The 16,599-nt window shown below is 57.5% G+C and overlaps 2 protein-coding genes across 2 annotated transcripts; both read left to right on the top strand.

The window, feature by feature from the left end:
- Positions 1 to 2,266: 2,266 nt before the first annotated feature.
- LOC135456649 (E3 ubiquitin-protein ligase TRIM62) lies at positions 2,267 to 12,130 on the top strand. The gene is made up of 6 exons (XM_064730635.1): positions 2,267 to 2,421; positions 4,532 to 4,947; positions 6,725 to 6,820; positions 8,427 to 8,683; positions 10,386 to 10,501; positions 11,409 to 12,130. The coding sequence occupies exons 2-6, from the start codon at positions 4,540 to 4,542 to the stop codon at positions 11,957 to 11,959; spliced, it is 1,428 nt and encodes a 475-aa protein (XP_064586705.1). The 5' UTR covers positions 2,267 to 2,421; positions 4,532 to 4,539; the 3' UTR covers positions 11,960 to 12,130.
- A 1,889-nt stretch (positions 12,131 to 14,019) lies between these two features.
- Positions 14,020 to 15,220, top strand: SVBP (small vasohibin binding protein). Its single transcript, XM_064730637.1, has 3 exons — positions 14,020 to 14,099; positions 14,829 to 14,950; positions 15,032 to 15,220. Exons 2-3 carry the CDS (start codon positions 14,831 to 14,833, stop codon positions 15,116 to 15,118), a joined length of 207 nt encoding a protein of 68 aa, XP_064586707.1. The 5' UTR covers positions 14,020 to 14,099; positions 14,829 to 14,830; the 3' UTR covers positions 15,119 to 15,220.
- Positions 15,221 to 16,599: the final 1,379 nt, after the last annotated feature.

Consider the following 16,599-nt stretch of genomic DNA (forward strand, 5'->3'; position numbering starts at 1 on the left):
GGTGCTCCCGGCATTCCAGCAGGGATGAATTTCCGTGCCAGGGTGGAATCACACGCGCCCAGAGCCGGAGCAGGCACGTCCCGGCGTGCCCATCCCGCCGGCGGCCAGGGGGAACATTCCAGCACCGCCGGCTCCTCGGGGCCTCCCTCCCTTGCCACCGGCATTCCCGGCACACGCAGCACACGTGGGGAGCACAGACAGGTTTTTCCCTGCCCGCCGGCTTGGCCGCATCACCCAGGCTCTTGCCACATTGTGGGATCCTCCAGCCTGCTGGAACCGCAGCAGGGAAGGGCCGTGTATCCCATAAAAAGATTGGGAATCAAGGCATGGTGGAGTCCCCCCCTCCCCCGCCCCCGGTCACACAGGGTTTACCAGGAGGTAACAAAGCCAATTTACTAATTAAGTGGGATTAATTTCCCTGTTTGCCCAAACCACGCTGTGGTTTCCCTTCGTTGCCCAATGATCCGCCAGGGTGAGTGTTGGCAGTGCTGGCTGAGTGCCACGTGCTCCAGTTGGGATGATGCTCTCCATTGTCCCAAATTCCTGGAAATTTCACCCAAATGCTTAGGATACAATTAAATAACTCATTAACTACATGGGATGGGATCCCCTAGCCCTGAATGTGAATCTGGGGTGCAAGAAGGATTTTTCCTTCTTTCTGTGGTTATTTGATATCATTCCAGCTGTTCCTCAGTCCCCAGAGGGTCCCAGAGGGGAGACATGACCTGAATTCCTAAAGCAGGAAAACAAGCAGGAAAAAAAACAACACCATGTGGGTTTGTTATATTTTTTTAGCTGTTTCCAAGCTTTTGGGGCCTAGCAGGAAGAGGAGCAGAGTGGAATCCCTGGAAGGGGATGGGGATAAATGAGATATGGGGTGTACCTGTGTTTGGGGGGAGGCAAGGGGGGTGCCAGCAGTGGGAGGGGGGTGATCCAGCAGTGAAAACCAAGCAGTTTGTTCCTGTTGGCTGTTGGCCAGGCAGTCACGCCTCTTCCCAAATATGCAGCTCAACTTGCCCTCAGGAACTGTGTCCCCTTCCCCACTGCTCCCTCCAACCTCCAGCCCCCCTTACCCCCACCCCAGGGCTCCTTCTTTGTCTCTCTGGTCCCTCAAGTGGGGAGTTAAGGATCCCTGGGGATCCCAGGGGGAAGAAATGTCATTATGGGGCAGGCAGTGCTGCCGCTGGTCCCAACTGGTCCCACCATGGCCAAGCATGGTGATGACACAGTAGATGTCTGCCACCCAAAACTCTCCTCTGCAGTTTTTGGCTAAATTGGTACATTTGGGGTGAAAGCGGTGTTCTCTCAGCAATAGGTTTGGGGTGAAAGCAGCGTTCTCTCAGCAATAGGTTTGGGGTGAAAGCAGCGTTCTCTCAGCAATAGGTTTGGGGGGAAAGCAGTGTTCTCTCAGCAATAGGTTTGGGGTGAAAGCAGTGTTCTCTCAGCAATAGGTTTGGGGGGAAAGCAGTGTTCTCTCAGCAATAGGTTTGTCAGGGTCAGCTGTGGGGTCTGGTCACTGGTGAGTACAGGAAACTGGGAGGAAGAGAGGGATGGATGGGGCAGGAGTACAGGAAGGATAGACAGGACAGATAAACAAATGGAGAGACAGAGGAACAAGAGAAATGGGTGGATGGGAGAGCAAGGGATGGATGGATGGATGGATGGATGGATGGATGGATGGATGGATGGATGGATGAAGGTTTTAAGGACTGCATGGGGAGATGGGTGGACAGGGTAACAAGGAGATACAGAGGATTTGATGGAGGGCCAGAGGGATGGAGAAGTGGATAGAGGGATACACAATGGGAGGCAGGGATGATTGGATAGAGGGACAGACAGAAAGAGGCATGGACAGATGGATGAAGAGAGGGACAGGACAGATGAATGGATGGATAGAGAGATTAAGGTCTAGAAAGGAAGAAGGTTGGACAGGGGACCGAGAGCTAGGTGGAAGGATGGATGGAAAGATCAGAGGACAGAGGGACAGAACAACTGACGGACAAATGGATGGATCAAGGGCTGGACAGGGAAATAGCTGAGTGGAAGAGAAAGGGATGGACAGAGGGACAGACAGGGATAGAAAAAGGGCTTTAGGTCAGGATGGGGAAGGGTCAGTGGCCGGCTGTCCGCACAGACGGACGGCACACGGCTGCCGAGGCCGTGGCCCCTTTAAACGCCCCCCCGCGGGCGGCGATGGTACGCGCCGGCGAGGCAGCGCCGCGCGGGGGACAATGGGGTGTGGGCGGGCCCACTGTGGGCGCGGGGGGGGGCGGGCAGGAAGTGCCGCGCGGCCGCGCCCCCTCTCGCTCGCCCACCCCCGGCCCGTCGCGGCGGGGCCGCTCTTGAGGCGGCGGCGGGACAGCGATCCCAGCGGCACCGGCACCGGGGCACGGCACCAGAGCAGCACCGGGCACCGGCTGGGTGAGGGCACCAGCGCCGGCGGCTGAGGGAGGCGCGGGTGGCATCGGACGGGGTTGGCGGGGACCGGTCTCGAACCCGGGATCAGCCGCGAGCGGGGGACGGCTCGAACGCGGGGCTCCGCTGCAGCCGCAGCCCCGAGCCCCCCAAATCCACCCTCAGCCCCGAGCCCGCCACGGGCAGCCTCGCCACGGCCCCCAAATCCGGCCTGAACCCGAGCAGCTCAAATCCAGCCTTAATCCTGACTGCCCAAACCCAGCCTCAGCCCCGGATCCCAAACCCCAAACCCGGTCTCAGCCCCGGACCCCAAACCCCACCTCAGCCCCACCCGCCCCTGTGCCCCTCATTCTGTCCCATCCCTGCCCCCCAGCACTCTGCAGGCTCAGCCGCATTCCCCAATATCCCCGGTACCCCCGTGCCCCTGTCAGACCGTGCTCTGTATCTGATTCACCCCAGCCTCACTCTTATTGCATCCCTATTGTGTCCCTTCCCAGCATTGCTCTGATCTATCCCAAATCCGCCCCACTACATCCTGATGCTCCCATTATCCCCGTTGCATCCTTATCTCCTAATGCAACCCCTCCAGCCCCCGCATTGTATCCTGACCCCCAGTTCCCCCTCCCTGCACTGCAACCCTGTTGCAGCTTGGTCCCCCATTGTAACCCTACACATCCCCCTGTTGTGGCCTGATCCTCCCATTCCCCACAGTGCGACCCTCTGAGCACCCCCAATTGCATCCTGACCCCCTCTGTTCCCCCCTTTGTAAATCCTCCAGCCCCTTATTGCCTCCTGATACTCCCATATCCCCCATTGCATTCCAACCCACATCTTGCCCCCCATTACAAATCCTGCACCCCCCATTCCCAGCTGACACCCATTCCCCCTTATTATCATCCTCACCCCCACTCCCCCATTCCTCCCCACCCCAAGTACCCCATTGACCCCCTCCCCATCAATCCCCATTCACCCCCTCAAGCCCCCAACCCCAAGCCCCCACTCACCCTTAACTTCCTCCCACCCCAAACCCTCATTCATCCCAGCCTCTTCCCACCCCGAGCCCTCTACTCACCTCCCAGCCTTCCCTCCCAAGCTCCCATTCATCCTCACCTTCATCCCAAGGCCTCCCCCCATCCCTTTTACCTTCCCACCTCAAACCCTCTCATTCACCCTTTCCCCATCAATCCAAGGCCTTCACTCACCCTCTCCCCCACAACTGCTTCTACCCCAAGCCCCCATTTTACCCCCTCCCCTCATTCATCCTCTCTCCTCCACCCAAAGCCCCCCATTCACTCTGTCCCCCATGGTCCCCCTCCCCACAATCCCCCATTCACCCTCTCCCAGTGCCCCTAACCCCGTGCCCCTCTCCCCTGACTCCATGCTGTTGTCCCAGCTCCTCCTAACCCTGTGCCCGTCTCCCCACCTCCCCCTAACCCCATAGCCCTCTTCCCCGCCCCCCTGACCCTGTGCCCTCTCCCCTAACCCCGTTCCCCTCTTCCCAGCCCCCCCTCACCCTGTACCAGTCTCCCCAGGCCCCCTGACCCTGTGTCCCTCTTCTCAGCCCCCCTGACCCCATGCTGCTCTCCCCAGCACCCCCTGACCCTGTGTCTCTCTCCCCTGCACCCCTGACTCTGTGTGCCCCTCTCCCCAGTGCCCCCTTGGCCCCGTGTGCCCCTCTCCCCAGCCCCCCAACCCCGTTTACCCTTTCCCCAGCTCCCCCGACTCTGTGCCCCTCTCCCCAGCCCCCCTGACCCATGCTATTATCCCCAGTGCTCCCCCGACCCCATGCCCCTCTCCCCAGCCCCCCCTGACTCTGTGCCCCTCTCCCTGGTACCCCCTAACCCTGTGCCCCTCTCCCCAGCCCCCTGACCCATGCCCCTCTCCCCTAACCCATTGCCCCTCTCCCCATGCCCCCTGACCCCATGCCCCTCTCCCCTAACCCATTGCCCCTCTCCCCAGCCCCCCTAACCCCGTGCCCCTCTCCCCTCACCCTGTGTGCCCCTCTCCCAGCACCCACTAACCTCATGCCCCTTACCCCGTGCCTCTCTCCCCTAAACCCGTACCCCTCTCTCCAGCCTCCCTAGCCCCCCCTGACCCCGTTTACCCTCTTCCCCAGCCCCAGCCATGGCCTGCAGCCTCAAGGACGAGCTGCTGTGCTCCATCTGCCTGAGCATCTACCAGGACCCGGTGGGGCTGGGCTGCGAGCACTACTTCTGCCGCCGCTGCATCACGGAGCACTGGGTGCGCCAGGAGCCGCAGGGCACGCGCGACTGCCCCGAGTGCCGCCGCACCTTCCCCGAGCCCACGCTGGCCCCCAGCCTCAAGCTGGCCAACATCGTGGAGCGCTACAGCGCCTTCCCCCTGGACGCCATCCTGGGCGCCCAGCGCAGCCCCTTCCCCTGCAAGGACCACGAGAAGGTGAAGCTCTTCTGCCTCACCGACCGCGCCGTGGTTTGCTTCTTCTGCGACGAGCCGGCCGTGCACGAGCAGCACCAGGTCACCAACGTGGATGATGCCTTCGAGGAGCTGCAGGTGGGTCCCTGTCGCAGACATCTTTTGTGAAAAATCCTTTCCTTAGGGTTTTTCCTCCTGAGAAGCTGAGAGGCCTCAGGAACAAAATGTAAACATTGGTTATCTGCTGCTGTGGAATGCAACAGGTGTATCTGTGATTAGCCCATGTTGGTTGTTTCTAATTAGTGGCCAATCGCAGCCCAGCCTTTGTTATGATTCTTTCCTGTTCTATTCTTAGCCAGCCTTCTGATGAAATCCTTTCTCCTATTTTTTAGTATAGTTTTAATATAATATATACCATAAAATAATAAATCAAGCCTTCTGAAACATGGAGTCAGATCCTCGTCTCTTCCCTCATCCTCAGACCCCTGTGAACACCATCACAGGTCCCTGTGGGGTTCCCTGCCCCAGGTGGCTCCTTGGGGCTGCTGTGTCCACCTGGTCCCTCTCACTTCCATGGTGGTGCCCTTCACTTTTGCTCATCTTGATCCCAGGGGCATCAGTCTTGTGGCTTCCTCCCTTCTGTCTGTCCCTCCACCCCTTCTTTCCCTCTCAGGGTCAGCCCTGTGCCTTCCTTCTTTATGTCTGTCACCCCATCTCTCACCTTTGCTGTCAGTCCTGTGGCTTCTTCCTGTCCATCTGTCCCTGTCCTGCTTTTCCCTCTCAGGGTCAGCCCCGTGCCTTCCCTCTGTGTGTCTGTCTGTCCCTGCCCCCCATCTCTCACCTTCAGGGTCAGAGCACTGTGAGTGCTCTGAGGGTGACAGGGACAGCCCCAGCACCAGGACCGCTGCTCCCACTGCCTGCCCTGAGAGCCCACATGGTCCCTGGGGTCCCCTCCAGGCTGGTGTCACTCTGTGAGGCCACTGCAGCTGTCCCTGCTCCTGCCAGATACTCATTATGGAGGCAGAGGCTTCTTCCTGTGGCTTCTTCCAGTCCCTCTGTCCCTGTACTACTTTTCCTTCTCAGGTCAGTCCTGTCATTCTGTCTGTCCCTGCAACCCTCCTGTCCCCGTGGAGGTTCAGAGGGGTCAGTCCCATGGCTTCCTCTGCTCTGTCTGTCCCTGCAGCCCTCCTGTTCCTGTGGGGGTCATCCCTGTGCTGTTTTCCTGTCTGTCCCCATGTCCCTGCACCTCTTCTTTTCTTGTCAGGGTCAGTCCCATGCATTTCCCCATCAGTCTGTCTGTCTGTGCACCCCTCCTGTCTCCATGGGGGTCACTCCTGTGACTTCCTCCTGCCCATGTGTCCCTGAACCCTGTATTTCCCTGTATTCCTTCTTTTCCCCCCTGGAGTTAGTGCCATGGCTCCCTTCTGTCTGTCTGTCTGTCTGTCTGTCTGTCTGTCTGTCACTCATTCCTCCTGTCCCCACTGGGGTCAGCTCCATGCCTTCCTCCAGTCTGTCTGTTCCCACAGTCCTTTTGTCTGTGTCAGGCCAGCCCCATCCATCCATCCATCCATCCATCCATCCATCCATCCATCCATCCATCCATCCATCCATCCATCCATCCATCCATCCATCCATCCTTCTGCTCCTGTCCCCCTGGGATCCCCCTTCTCCATCCCCACTGGGAGTCCTTGGAACCCCCAAATCCCCCCATGGCTGAGCTGTCCCCAAGCAGGACCTTCCAATCCAGGACCTGTCACCCCCACCCCAGGCAGGACCCTCATCCCACAGGTCCCACCCATAACCTGGCCATCCCACAGCCCCATAACCCCGTGGCTGGTTTGGGTGGGAAAGCTCCCTGTGGGATCCCTTTTTTCCCCCAAATCACCAATTTCTGGGTTTTCCCTCCTGTCCCCAGCGGGAGCTGAAGGAGCAGCTCCAGGGGCTGCAGGAGAGCGAGCGTGGCCACACAGAAGCCCTGCAGCTCCTCAAGAAGCAGCTGGCTGAGACCAAGGTACGTGTGAGGACACCACTGTCACCCCTGGGGACCCCCATATTTCCTCAGCCCCCCCAAAGCAGAATTGGGGTCAACCTCATTGCCACCCCAATGACACCCTGACCGTCACCAGCCTGCTTTTGGAGCTTCCAAACTGGACAATTTCATGGATTTCCCCCATTTTTTCCTTCTGTTGTCCCCCAATGGGGCTGCTCATCCCTCTGTAATTTCCTGCAGGCCTGCTTTGATTTATGTTTTTAATTAATTTAATTAATTATCTCCCCACTCAGGGGTTCAATGTCCAGTGAGGTTCAATTTTCTCCCCATCCCCACCAGCAAGTGAGGTGGAGTTTTTTTTTTGGTTTTTTTTCAGTTTTGGTTTCCTGTTTTTTTTTTTTTAAGGAGGTTTTAAGGTGTAATTTGAGGAATTTTAAATTTTAGAGGGTTTTAGGGGTTTTTTAGGGTTCTTAAAAGATCTCTTTAAAAGTTCTTTAAGAATACTTTAAAAGCTCTATAAAGGTATTTGTGAGGTTTTTTCAGGATTCTTTTTGAGATTGTTTTAAGGTTGTTGTAGGGTTCTTTTAGGTTTCTTGGAGAGATTCCTTAAGGTGTTTTTTTAGGATCTTTGGGAGGTTCTTTTAGGTTCTTCAGAAGGTTCTTTTAGGGTTACTTTAGGGTTCTTGGGGGGTTCTTTGTAAGGTTTTTTTTGAGAGGTTTCTTCTAAGGTTCTTTTAGGGTTTTTTTGGGGAGGTTCTCCTAGGGTTCTTTTAGGTTTTTATTTAGGGAGGTTCTCCTAGGGTTCTTTTAGGGTTTTTTTTGGGGAGGTTCTCCTAGGGTTCTTTTAGGGTTTTTTTGGGGAGGTTCTCCTAGGGTTCTTTTAGGGTTTTTTTGGGGGGAGGTTCTCCTAGGGTTTTTTTTGGGAGGTTCTTTTAGGTTTTTTTTGGGGGGAGGTTCTTTTAGGATTCTTTTATGTTTTTATTTAGGGAGGTTCTCCTAGGGTTCTTTTAGGTTTTTTTGGGGAGGTTCTCCTAAGGTTCTTTGTAAGGTTTTTTTGGGGAGGTTCTTTTAGGTTTCTTTGAGGAGGTTCTCCTAAGGTTCTTTAAGGGTTTTTTTGGGGAGGTTCTCCTAGGGTTCTTTTAGGGTTTTTTTTGGGGAGGTTCTTTTAGGGTTTTTTTGGGGGGGAGGTTCTCCTAGGGTTCTTTTAGGGTTTCTTTGGGGAGGTTCTCTTAGGGTTCTTTTAGGGTTTTTTTTGGGGGGAGGTTCTCCTAGGCTTCTTTGTAAGGTTTTTTTGGGGAGGCTCTTTTAGGATTCTTTTAGGTTTCTTTGGGAGGTTCTCCTAGGGTTCTTTTAGGTTTTTTTGGGGAGGTTCTCCTAGGGTTCTTTTAGGTTTTTTTTGGGGGAGGTTCTCCTAGGGTTCTTTTAGGTTTTTTTTGGGGGAGGTTCTCCTAGGGTTCTTTGAAAAACTCTTTCTTCCAGCATCCTTTCAGTCCATTTTTTAAGCACACACTCCCAAACCCACCCTTGCATGGAACTCCCTGCTCCGATACCCTTGTAGACATTCACTTGGGGGATTAAGGACCTCCTGGCTTAACCAGGGCACCCCTAACCCCGTTTGCCCCCCAAGTCCTCAGCCAAGAGCCTGCGTGGGACCATCGGGGAGGCGTTTGAGCGGCTGCACCGGCTGCTGCGCGAGCGGCAGAAGGCCATGCTGGAGGAGCTGGAGGCCGACACGGCGCGCACGCTCAGCGACATCGAGCACAAGATCCAGCGCTACAGCCAGCAGCTGCGCAAGGTCCAGGAGGGCACCCAGATCCTGCAGGAGCGCCTGGCCGAGGCCGACAAACACGTCTTCCTGGCCGGGGTGGCGTCCCTCTCCGAGAGGTGGGTGGTGGTGAGGGGGTGGCGGTGTCACCTGTGTCACCCCCGCCTCGGTACCGGGTGTTTTTATTGGGATTATTACCAATATAACCAGATGGAACGTGCCTGGGCTCGTCTGGCCTTGCTGCTTGACCAAAGGTGGCAGCTGTGGTGTTTTCACCTCAGAGACACCTTTGGCTGTCTGGATGTTGGTGATTTCGCCTCAGAGACACCTTTGGCTGTCTGGATGTGTGGTGGTTTCACTCAGAGACACTTTTGGCTGGCTGGATGTTGGTGATTTCACCTCAGAAACACCTTTGGCTAGCTGGATGTGTGGTGGTTTCACTTCAGAGACACCTTTGGCTAGCTGGTTATGTGGTGTTTCACCCCAGAGACACCTTTGGCTAGCTGGATGTGTGGTGATTTCACCTCAGAGACACCTTTGGCTAGCTGGATGTGTGGTGATTTCACCTCAGAGACACTTTTGGCTAGCTGGATGTGTGGTGTTTCACCCCACAGACACTTTTGGCTGTCTGGATGTTGGTGATTTCACTTCAGAGACACCTTTGGCCAGCTGTATGTGTTGTGGTTTCACTCAGACATCTTTGGTTGGCTGGATGTGTGGTGGTTTCACCTCAGAAACACCTTTGGCTAGCTGGATGTGTGGTGGTTTCACTTCAGAGACATCTTTGGCTAGCTGGATGTGTGGTGATTTCACCTCAGAGACACTTTTGGCTAGCTGGATGTGTGGTGGTTTCACTCAGACATCTTTGGTTAGCTGCGTGTGTGGTGTTTCACCCCACAGACACTTTGGCTAGCTGGATGTGTGGTGGTTTCACCCCACAGACACTTTTGGCTAGCTGGTTATGTGTGTTTCACCTCAGAGATGCCTTTGGCTGTCTGGATGTTGGTGATTTCACTTCAGAGACACCTTTGGCCAGCTGTATGTGTTGTGGTTTCACTCAGGCATCTTTGGCTAGCTGGATGTGTGGTGGTTTCACCTCAGAGACACCTTTGGCCGGCTGGATATTGCAGCTGGACACCTGGGACAAGTCCAGGCCTGCAGGAACTCCAGTGGCTGTGGGATGGATCTTTTCCCCATAACAGGGGCTGCTCCTCAGGTTTACCTCTGGTGGAGAAGCTTTAAGGCGAGGTGAAGGAAAATGAGTTGGTTCTGCTGGAGGGTTTTGATCCAGAGCTTTATTCTTGGCCCTCTGAATGCAGCACCAGCTCCAACAGAACTCCCTGAGCCCGTGGTTGCTGTTCCTTTTAACCCTGGGGAGAGGGGCAGGGAAGGGGTAGGGATCCCACCAACCAGGTAAGGGGGGAAAGTCTCAGGGGACAAAGGACACCTGGATGGCCCAATGTCCCCCAGGGCTGAAAGGCATCTGCCAGTCAGAGGCAGAGTTCAATATATTGGAATATATAAGTTTACCTCTGGCAGAGAGGCTTTAGGCGAGGTGAAGGAAAGGAGTTGAGTTCAGCTAGAGGGTTTCAATCCAGAGCTTTATTCCTGGAGCACAGGCCTCTGAATCCAGCAACAGCTCCAACAGAACTCTGATTGGCATCTTTTGAACTCTGCCAATCCCTTCTGGAATGCCAGGACTGACAGACAGCACTCAGCAAGGGGCAAGGGAGGGAGAAAGGAGAGGTGATTGGCACCTGGGGAAGGATTGGGAAACTGAGGCAAGCTGTGACATCACACCACAACATGTTTTCTCCACAGGCTGAAGGGGAAGATCCACGAGACCAACCTGACCTATGAGGACTTCCCCACCTCCAAGTACATGGGCCCTCTGCAGTACACCATCTGGAAATCCCTCTTCCAGGACATCCATCCTGGTGAGGACACAGGGATGGGGGAGTGGAAAGGGATGGGGAGGTCACTGGGGACAGGAGCACACCAGTGAGGGATGGGGACATCACATGTCACTGACAAGGGATGGGGACATTGCTGCCAGGGGTCTGGGACATCAGTGATGAGGAGCAGGGACAGGGAACATCACTGAGGACCTGGGGCTCTTTAGCCTGGAGAAGAGGAGGCTTAGAGGTGACCTTATTGCTCTCTACAATTCCTGAAGGCAGGTTTAGGGTTTTTGGGGAGGTTCTTCCAGGATTCTTTGGAAAGCTCTTTGGGTAGTTCTTCTAGGATCCTTTCAGTCCATTCCTGAAGGGAGGTTGCAGACAGGTGGGGTCGGTCTCTGACAGAACCAGAGGACACAGTCTCAAGCACATCAGGGAAAGTATAGGTTGGATATTAGGAAGAAGTTTTTCACCAAAAAAATAATAAAGTACTGGAGTGCTCTTCCCTGGGAGGTGGTAGAATCACCATCTCTGGAAGTGTTTAAAAAAAGACCTGATGTGGCACTTTGTGCTACAGTCTGGTTGAGGTGTTAGGGCATGGGTTGGACTTGATGATCTCAGTTAGAGGTCTCTTCCAACCTCATTATTCTGTGATTCTGAGACAAGGGATGAGCATGAGGACAGGACACCCCAGTGAAGGATGGGGTAGGGATGTCACTTACAAGGGATGGGGACATTGCTGCCAAGGGTCTGGGACATCAGTGATGAGGAGCAGGGATGGGGAACATCACTGACAAGGGATGAGCATGAGGACAGAACACCCCAGTGAGGGATGAGGACAAGACCACCCTGGTGACCTCCCCGTGCCGATCATCACCCTGGTGGCACCTGGGCTGTCTCCAGGGCTGCACTAACCCTCGTTCCCCCCCTGTCCCTGCTGTGGCAGTGCCAGCAGCACTGACCCTGGACCCTGGCACTGCCCACCACCGCCTCATCCTGTCGGACGACTGCACCATCGTGGCCTACGGCAACCTGCACCCGCAGCCGCTGCAGGACTCGCCGCGCCGCTTCGACGTCGAGGTGTCGGTGCTGGGCGCCGAGGCCTTCGGGGCCGGCGTGCACTACTGGGAGGTGGTGGTGTCCGAAAAAACCCAGTGGATGATCGGCCTGGCCCACGAGGCCGTCACCCGCAAGGGCAGCATCCAGATCCAGCCCAGCCGCGGCTTCTACTGCATCGTGATGCACGACGGGAACCAGTACAGCGCCTGCACCGAGCCCTGGACGCGGCTCAACGTCAAGGGCAAGCTGGAGAAGGTGGGCGTCTTCCTGGACTACGACAAGGGGCTGCTCATCTTCTACAACGCCGACGACATGTCCTGGCTCTACACCTTCAGGGAGAGGTTTCCCGGCAAGCTGTGCTCCTATTTCAGCCCTGGGCAGAGCCACGCCAACGGCAAGAACGTGCAGCCGCTGCGGATCAACACCGTCCGTATCTAGGGGGGGTTTTGGGGTGTCCCCCCCGGCCCTGGCGGGTGTTCCCCCACTCCAGGAACTGGTGCCGGTGCTGGGCAGGGTCTGGCGTTGCGCCTGCTGCTCTCGGTCCTGTGCTTCCAGGGAATCCCAGTGCGGGGGGCTGGGATCGGCAATAAAGGATTTGGAGAGAAGGGGCTGGGTGGTGGAGAGCCCCAGGGTGGGGGGGCTGGGCTGGGGGCACCGTGGGGTGACATGGCAGGGGTGTGTCACCGTGCTGGGGTGCCACTCTGTGCTGGGGACATTGTGGCACTGTGCCATGGCAGGGATCTGTCACCTGCAGGGGGTACCACATTGTGCTGGGGCATTGTGGCACTGTGCCGTGGTGGGCTGTGCCATAGCAGGAGTGTGTCACCGTGCTGGGGTGCCACACTGTGCTGGGGACATTGTGGCACTGTGCCATGGCAGGGGTGTGTCACTGTGCTGGGGTGCCACACTGAACAGGGGACACTGCATGGTGGGCTGTGCCATGGCAGGGGCATGTCACTATGATGGGAGTGCCACGCTACTGGGGGCATTGTGCCCTGCTCTGTGCCATGGTGGGCTGTCCCATGGCAGGGGTCTGTCACCATGCTGGGGTGCCACACTGTGCTGGGGACATTGTGGCACTGTGCCATGGTGGGCTGTGCCATGCCAGGGGTGCCACACTGTGCTGAGGACATTGTGCCATGGCAGGGGTCTGTCACCATGCTGGGGGTACCATGGGTGTCACACCCATGTGTCAGGGGTCACCATGCCGTGGGACATGTACTGTGACACATGTGCCACATGTACACGCCGTGCCCTGCTGTGCCATGCCCTGCGTGCTGTGCTGTGCCAGGCTGTGCCAGCCCTGGCAGGGCTCTGTGTGCATTGGAATGTACAGGGGTGTGTAGCGTGGGCTGTACAGAGGGTGTGGGCAGTGGGCTGCACACAGGGGGTGCTGTGTGCCTGGGTGTGGAACACGGGGTGCTCTGTGATGTTTTGTGGGGACTCTATAGGGATAAGGTGTATGGGGTTGTGTGTAGGGGCTGGGCTGTGTGGGGCTGTCATATGGGTGTGGGTCCATAGGGTGTGGTGTGTGGAGGGAGCTGTGTGGGGCAGTGGTAACGGGGTGGGCTGTACAGTAGGGGGATAGAAGGGGCTGATCTTTAGGGCCTGGGCTGTGCCAGGACTGTGGGATAACGGGGGATGTGTGGCCGGACAGGGGATGGGCTGTATAGGGAGGGATGGTGGTGTATAGGGCTGGGCTGTTTACAGGGACACGGGGTAGGGGGTGATGTGTAAGGGTGGGGGGGATGTGTAGGGAGTGGCACACACCAGTGAAGGAGCACTGGGGGGGCGTGTCACACACCAGTAAAGGACTGGGGCACTGGGGATGTGTCACACACCAGTGTAAAGGACAATGGAGCACCGGGGGAATGTGTAGGTGGCTGGCACACACCAGTAAAGGAGCACTGGGGATGTGTCACACACCAGTAAAGGACAGTGGGTCCGCACTGGGGGGATGTCACACACCAGTAAAGGTGCACTGGGGATGTGTCACACACCAGTAAAGGACTGGGGCACTGGGGGGGTGTCACACACCAGTAAAGGAGCACTGGGGGTGATGTTTAGGGGGTGTCACACACCAGTAAAGGAGCACTGGGGGTGTGTCACACACCAGTAAAGGACTGGGGCACTGGGGGGGTGTCACACGCCAGTAAAGGAGCACTGGGGGATGTTTAGGGGATGTCACACACCAGTAAAGGAGCACTGGGAGGGTGTCACACACCAGTAAAGGGCAGGGGGACACTGGGGGTGATGTTTAGGGAGTGTCACACACCAGTAAAGGAGCACTGGGGGATGTTTAGGGGGTGTCACACACCGGTAAATGAGCACTGGGGGGGATGTTTAGGGGGTGTCACACCCCAGTAAAGGAGCACTGGGGGGGATGTTTAGGGGGTGTCACACCAGTAAAGGACAGCGGGACACTGGGGGGCACACTGGGAGCAGTTCCCTTCCCCGCCCGCCAGGCGGCGCTGCGGGGCCCGGCCCGTGCGCTCCGCGCGTGCGCCCAGGGTGGGCAATCGAGCACCGAAAAGCGGAAGGGGTGCCCTGCCATCTTGCCCCGGGCACAGCCCCTCCGGTACCGGGGAACGCGGGGGGGGAGGGCACCGGGGGAGCGAGGGGCCTGAGAGGGCACCGGGGGCTGGGGCAGCGAGGGGGAACCGGGGCCTTGGAGGGGGCTGAGGGAGTCCGGGGGCTGAGGCGTCCGTGTGGGCCTGGGTAGGAGCTTGTTGGGTGCTGGGGGTTGCGGGACTGGGGGGGCTGTGGGCACGGGGGGCGCCTTGTGGGGCACTGAGGGTGGGGGGATTCGGGCGGATTGTGATTTATGAGGGGCCGGGGCGATGGAGAGGGCTGTGAGGGGCCTGGGGGGCTTCAGTGGTGTCTGTGGGCGATGGAGTGCAGGGGGCTGTGCGGGTGGAGAGGGGGTTTGGAATAGGGGTGTCTGTGAGCTTGGGGGTGCTCTGGGTGTTGTGGGGCGAGGTGTGAGGAGATGGGGGCGCTGAGGGGAATGGGGGGTGACGGGGAGAAGCCTTGGGGGGCCCTGTGGGGCTCAGCGTAACTGTGGGGTGGGTGTGAGACACCCGAGAGGCTCCGGGTGGGGTTGAGAGTCTCCTGTGAGGCTTAGGATGCATTTGGGGGTCAGAATGATTTTGGGGGTCACCTCGGGCCCTCAGGGTGGATTTGGGGGAGTCCCCTGTGAGGATGCCATTGGGGCACCCCATGGAGCCTCGGCTGTGTGGGGGTGTCAGGGCCGGGGGGTCGCTGTGGGTGGCTCCGGGACCCCCGGTGACCCCAGCCCGGGCCGCAGCCATGGATCCGGGCGCGGGGGCGCGGAAGGAGCGGCCGAAGCCGCGGGAGCCAGCGGCTCGCCTGGAGAAGGCCAAGCAGAGGTCGGCACAGCAGGAGCTGAAGCAGCGGCAGCGGGCGGAGGTGGGAGCGGGGAATGGGGAGGGACCCGGCCCAAGCCGCGGCCGAGCCCCCTTTGCCATCCTAACCCTTTCCCCACCCCAGATCTACGCCCTGAACCGGGTGATGACGGAGCTGGAGCAGCAGCAGTTCGACTCCTTCTGCAAGCAGATGCAGGGATCCGGGGAATGACAGCCCGCCCGGCCTCTGCCCTACCCCCCCTTTTCTAATCCCCCGGTATTTATTATCAAATCGCGCTTTTTGTATCAATAAAATCTCTGCTGGTTCTCTGTCTCCTGGCTCCTGCTTGCTCCGGGTGCGAATGGCCTGAGGCCAGAGCAGGGTTGAGGCCAGAGCAGCTGCAGCGCCGGGTGCTGGCTCCAGGCACGGCCCCACCCCGCCATTCCCTGCTTCAGGGAAGGGTCCTGCCCTCCCAGAGCTGAGTTTATCCTGGGAATACGCAGCAGGGAAGGGTCCTGCCCTCCCTGAGCTGGGTTTATCCCAATGGGATCCAGCAGGGAAGGGTCCTGCCCTCCCGGATCCCGGGTTTATCCCAATGGGATCCAGCAGGAGCCGCATCCCGCAGCTGCTGCTGCCGGCAGAGCCTCCCCGGGGATCCCGAGCGTTTCTGCAGCACCAGGTTTGACCTTCGCTTCCTTCCTCCGCCCACACCCTCTGCTCCAGCCGCTGCTATCCGGCGGCCTCCGGCTCTCCTGAGACTTTGGATCGAGTCCTGCTGCCCCCCTTTCCCTGCCCCAGCTGTGTCACACTGAGGGGTGAAAATAAACCACGTTTGGGATATGGTGTTTCCCTGCAGGGTTAAGTGGTGAGTTCCAAACTGCTCCCAGAGAATCCCATGTTGGAAACCCTCTGGAAGTTCGATCAGCATCTTCCTCCTCCCAGCCAGGGAGGGCCCTTCTTATTTTTGGCGTGTGAACCTCCCTTTGTAATGAATTCCCACTGGGCCACAGTGTGAGCGATCCCTAAACTTCAGGTTCCTGTGCAGAGAAGGGCTTGGGGGTCTCTTGTCAGGACAAACTCTAAATTTCCCATTTTCCAAAGATTTGGAGCTCTCTGCTGTTGGGGGGATGGGGTTTCCCTCAATCCCTCCAAAACACAGGGATTTTGGGGCTTCCCTCAATCCCCACAAAGGATTGGGAATCCTAGGGTTGGAGCTTCCCTGATCCCCCAAGGATTGGGTTTGGGGTTCCTCGATCCCCCAGAGTTGGGTTTTGGGGTTTCCCTCAATCCCCACAAAGGATTGGATTTGGGGTTCCTCAATCCCCACAAAGGACAGGGATTTTGAGGCTTCCCTTGATTCCCACAAAGGATTGGGATTTTGGGGCTTCCCTCAATCCCCACAAAGGATTGGGATTCTGGAGGTTCCCTCAATCCTCACAAAGGATTGGGGTTTTGGGGCTTCCCTTGATTCCCACAAAGGATTGGGGTTTTGGGGCTTCCCTTGATCCCCACAAAGGATTGGGATTCTGGAGGTTCCCTCAATCCCCACAAAGGATTGGGGTTTTGGGGTTTCCCTCAATCCCCACAAAGGACTGGGATTTTGGGGTTTCCCTGCAGCTGAGCCTTTCTCTTTCTTTACCTTAGCAGCTCCTTCTGCCACCCGGATTCAGCGGGAAGCGCGAAGGGAGGAAGCAGCACCCGAAGCAAGGACG

This window comes from Zonotrichia leucophrys, chromosome 21 (assembly GCF_028769735.1).
Source record: "Zonotrichia leucophrys gambelii isolate GWCS_2022_RI chromosome 21, RI_Zleu_2.0, whole genome shotgun sequence".
Lineage (NCBI taxonomy): Eukaryota > Metazoa > Chordata > Aves > Passeriformes > Passerellidae > Zonotrichia > Zonotrichia leucophrys.

Excerpts from the sequence above, each read along its gene's own strand:
- LOC135456649 (XM_064730635.1), top strand. The coding sequence starts at position 4,540 with ATGGCCTGCAGCCTCAAGGACGAGCTGCTGTGCTCCATCTGCCTGAGC. Across the intron at positions 6,821-8,426 it reads AGCAGCTGGCTGAGACCAAG|TCCTCAGCCAAGAGCCTGCG; the intron begins GTACGTGTGAGG and ends TTGCCCCCCAAG. Across the intron at positions 8,684-10,385 it reads GTGGCGTCCCTCTCCGAGAG|GCTGAAGGGGAAGATCCACG; the intron begins GTGGGTGGTGGT and ends TTTTCTCCACAG.
- SVBP (XM_064730637.1), top strand. The coding sequence starts at position 14,831 with ATGGATCCGGGCGCGGGGGCGCGGAAGGAGCGGCCGAAGCCGCGGGAG. Across the intron at positions 14,951-15,031 it reads AGCAGCGGCAGCGGGCGGAG|ATCTACGCCCTGAACCGGGT; the intron begins GTGGGAGCGGGG and ends TCCCCACCCCAG.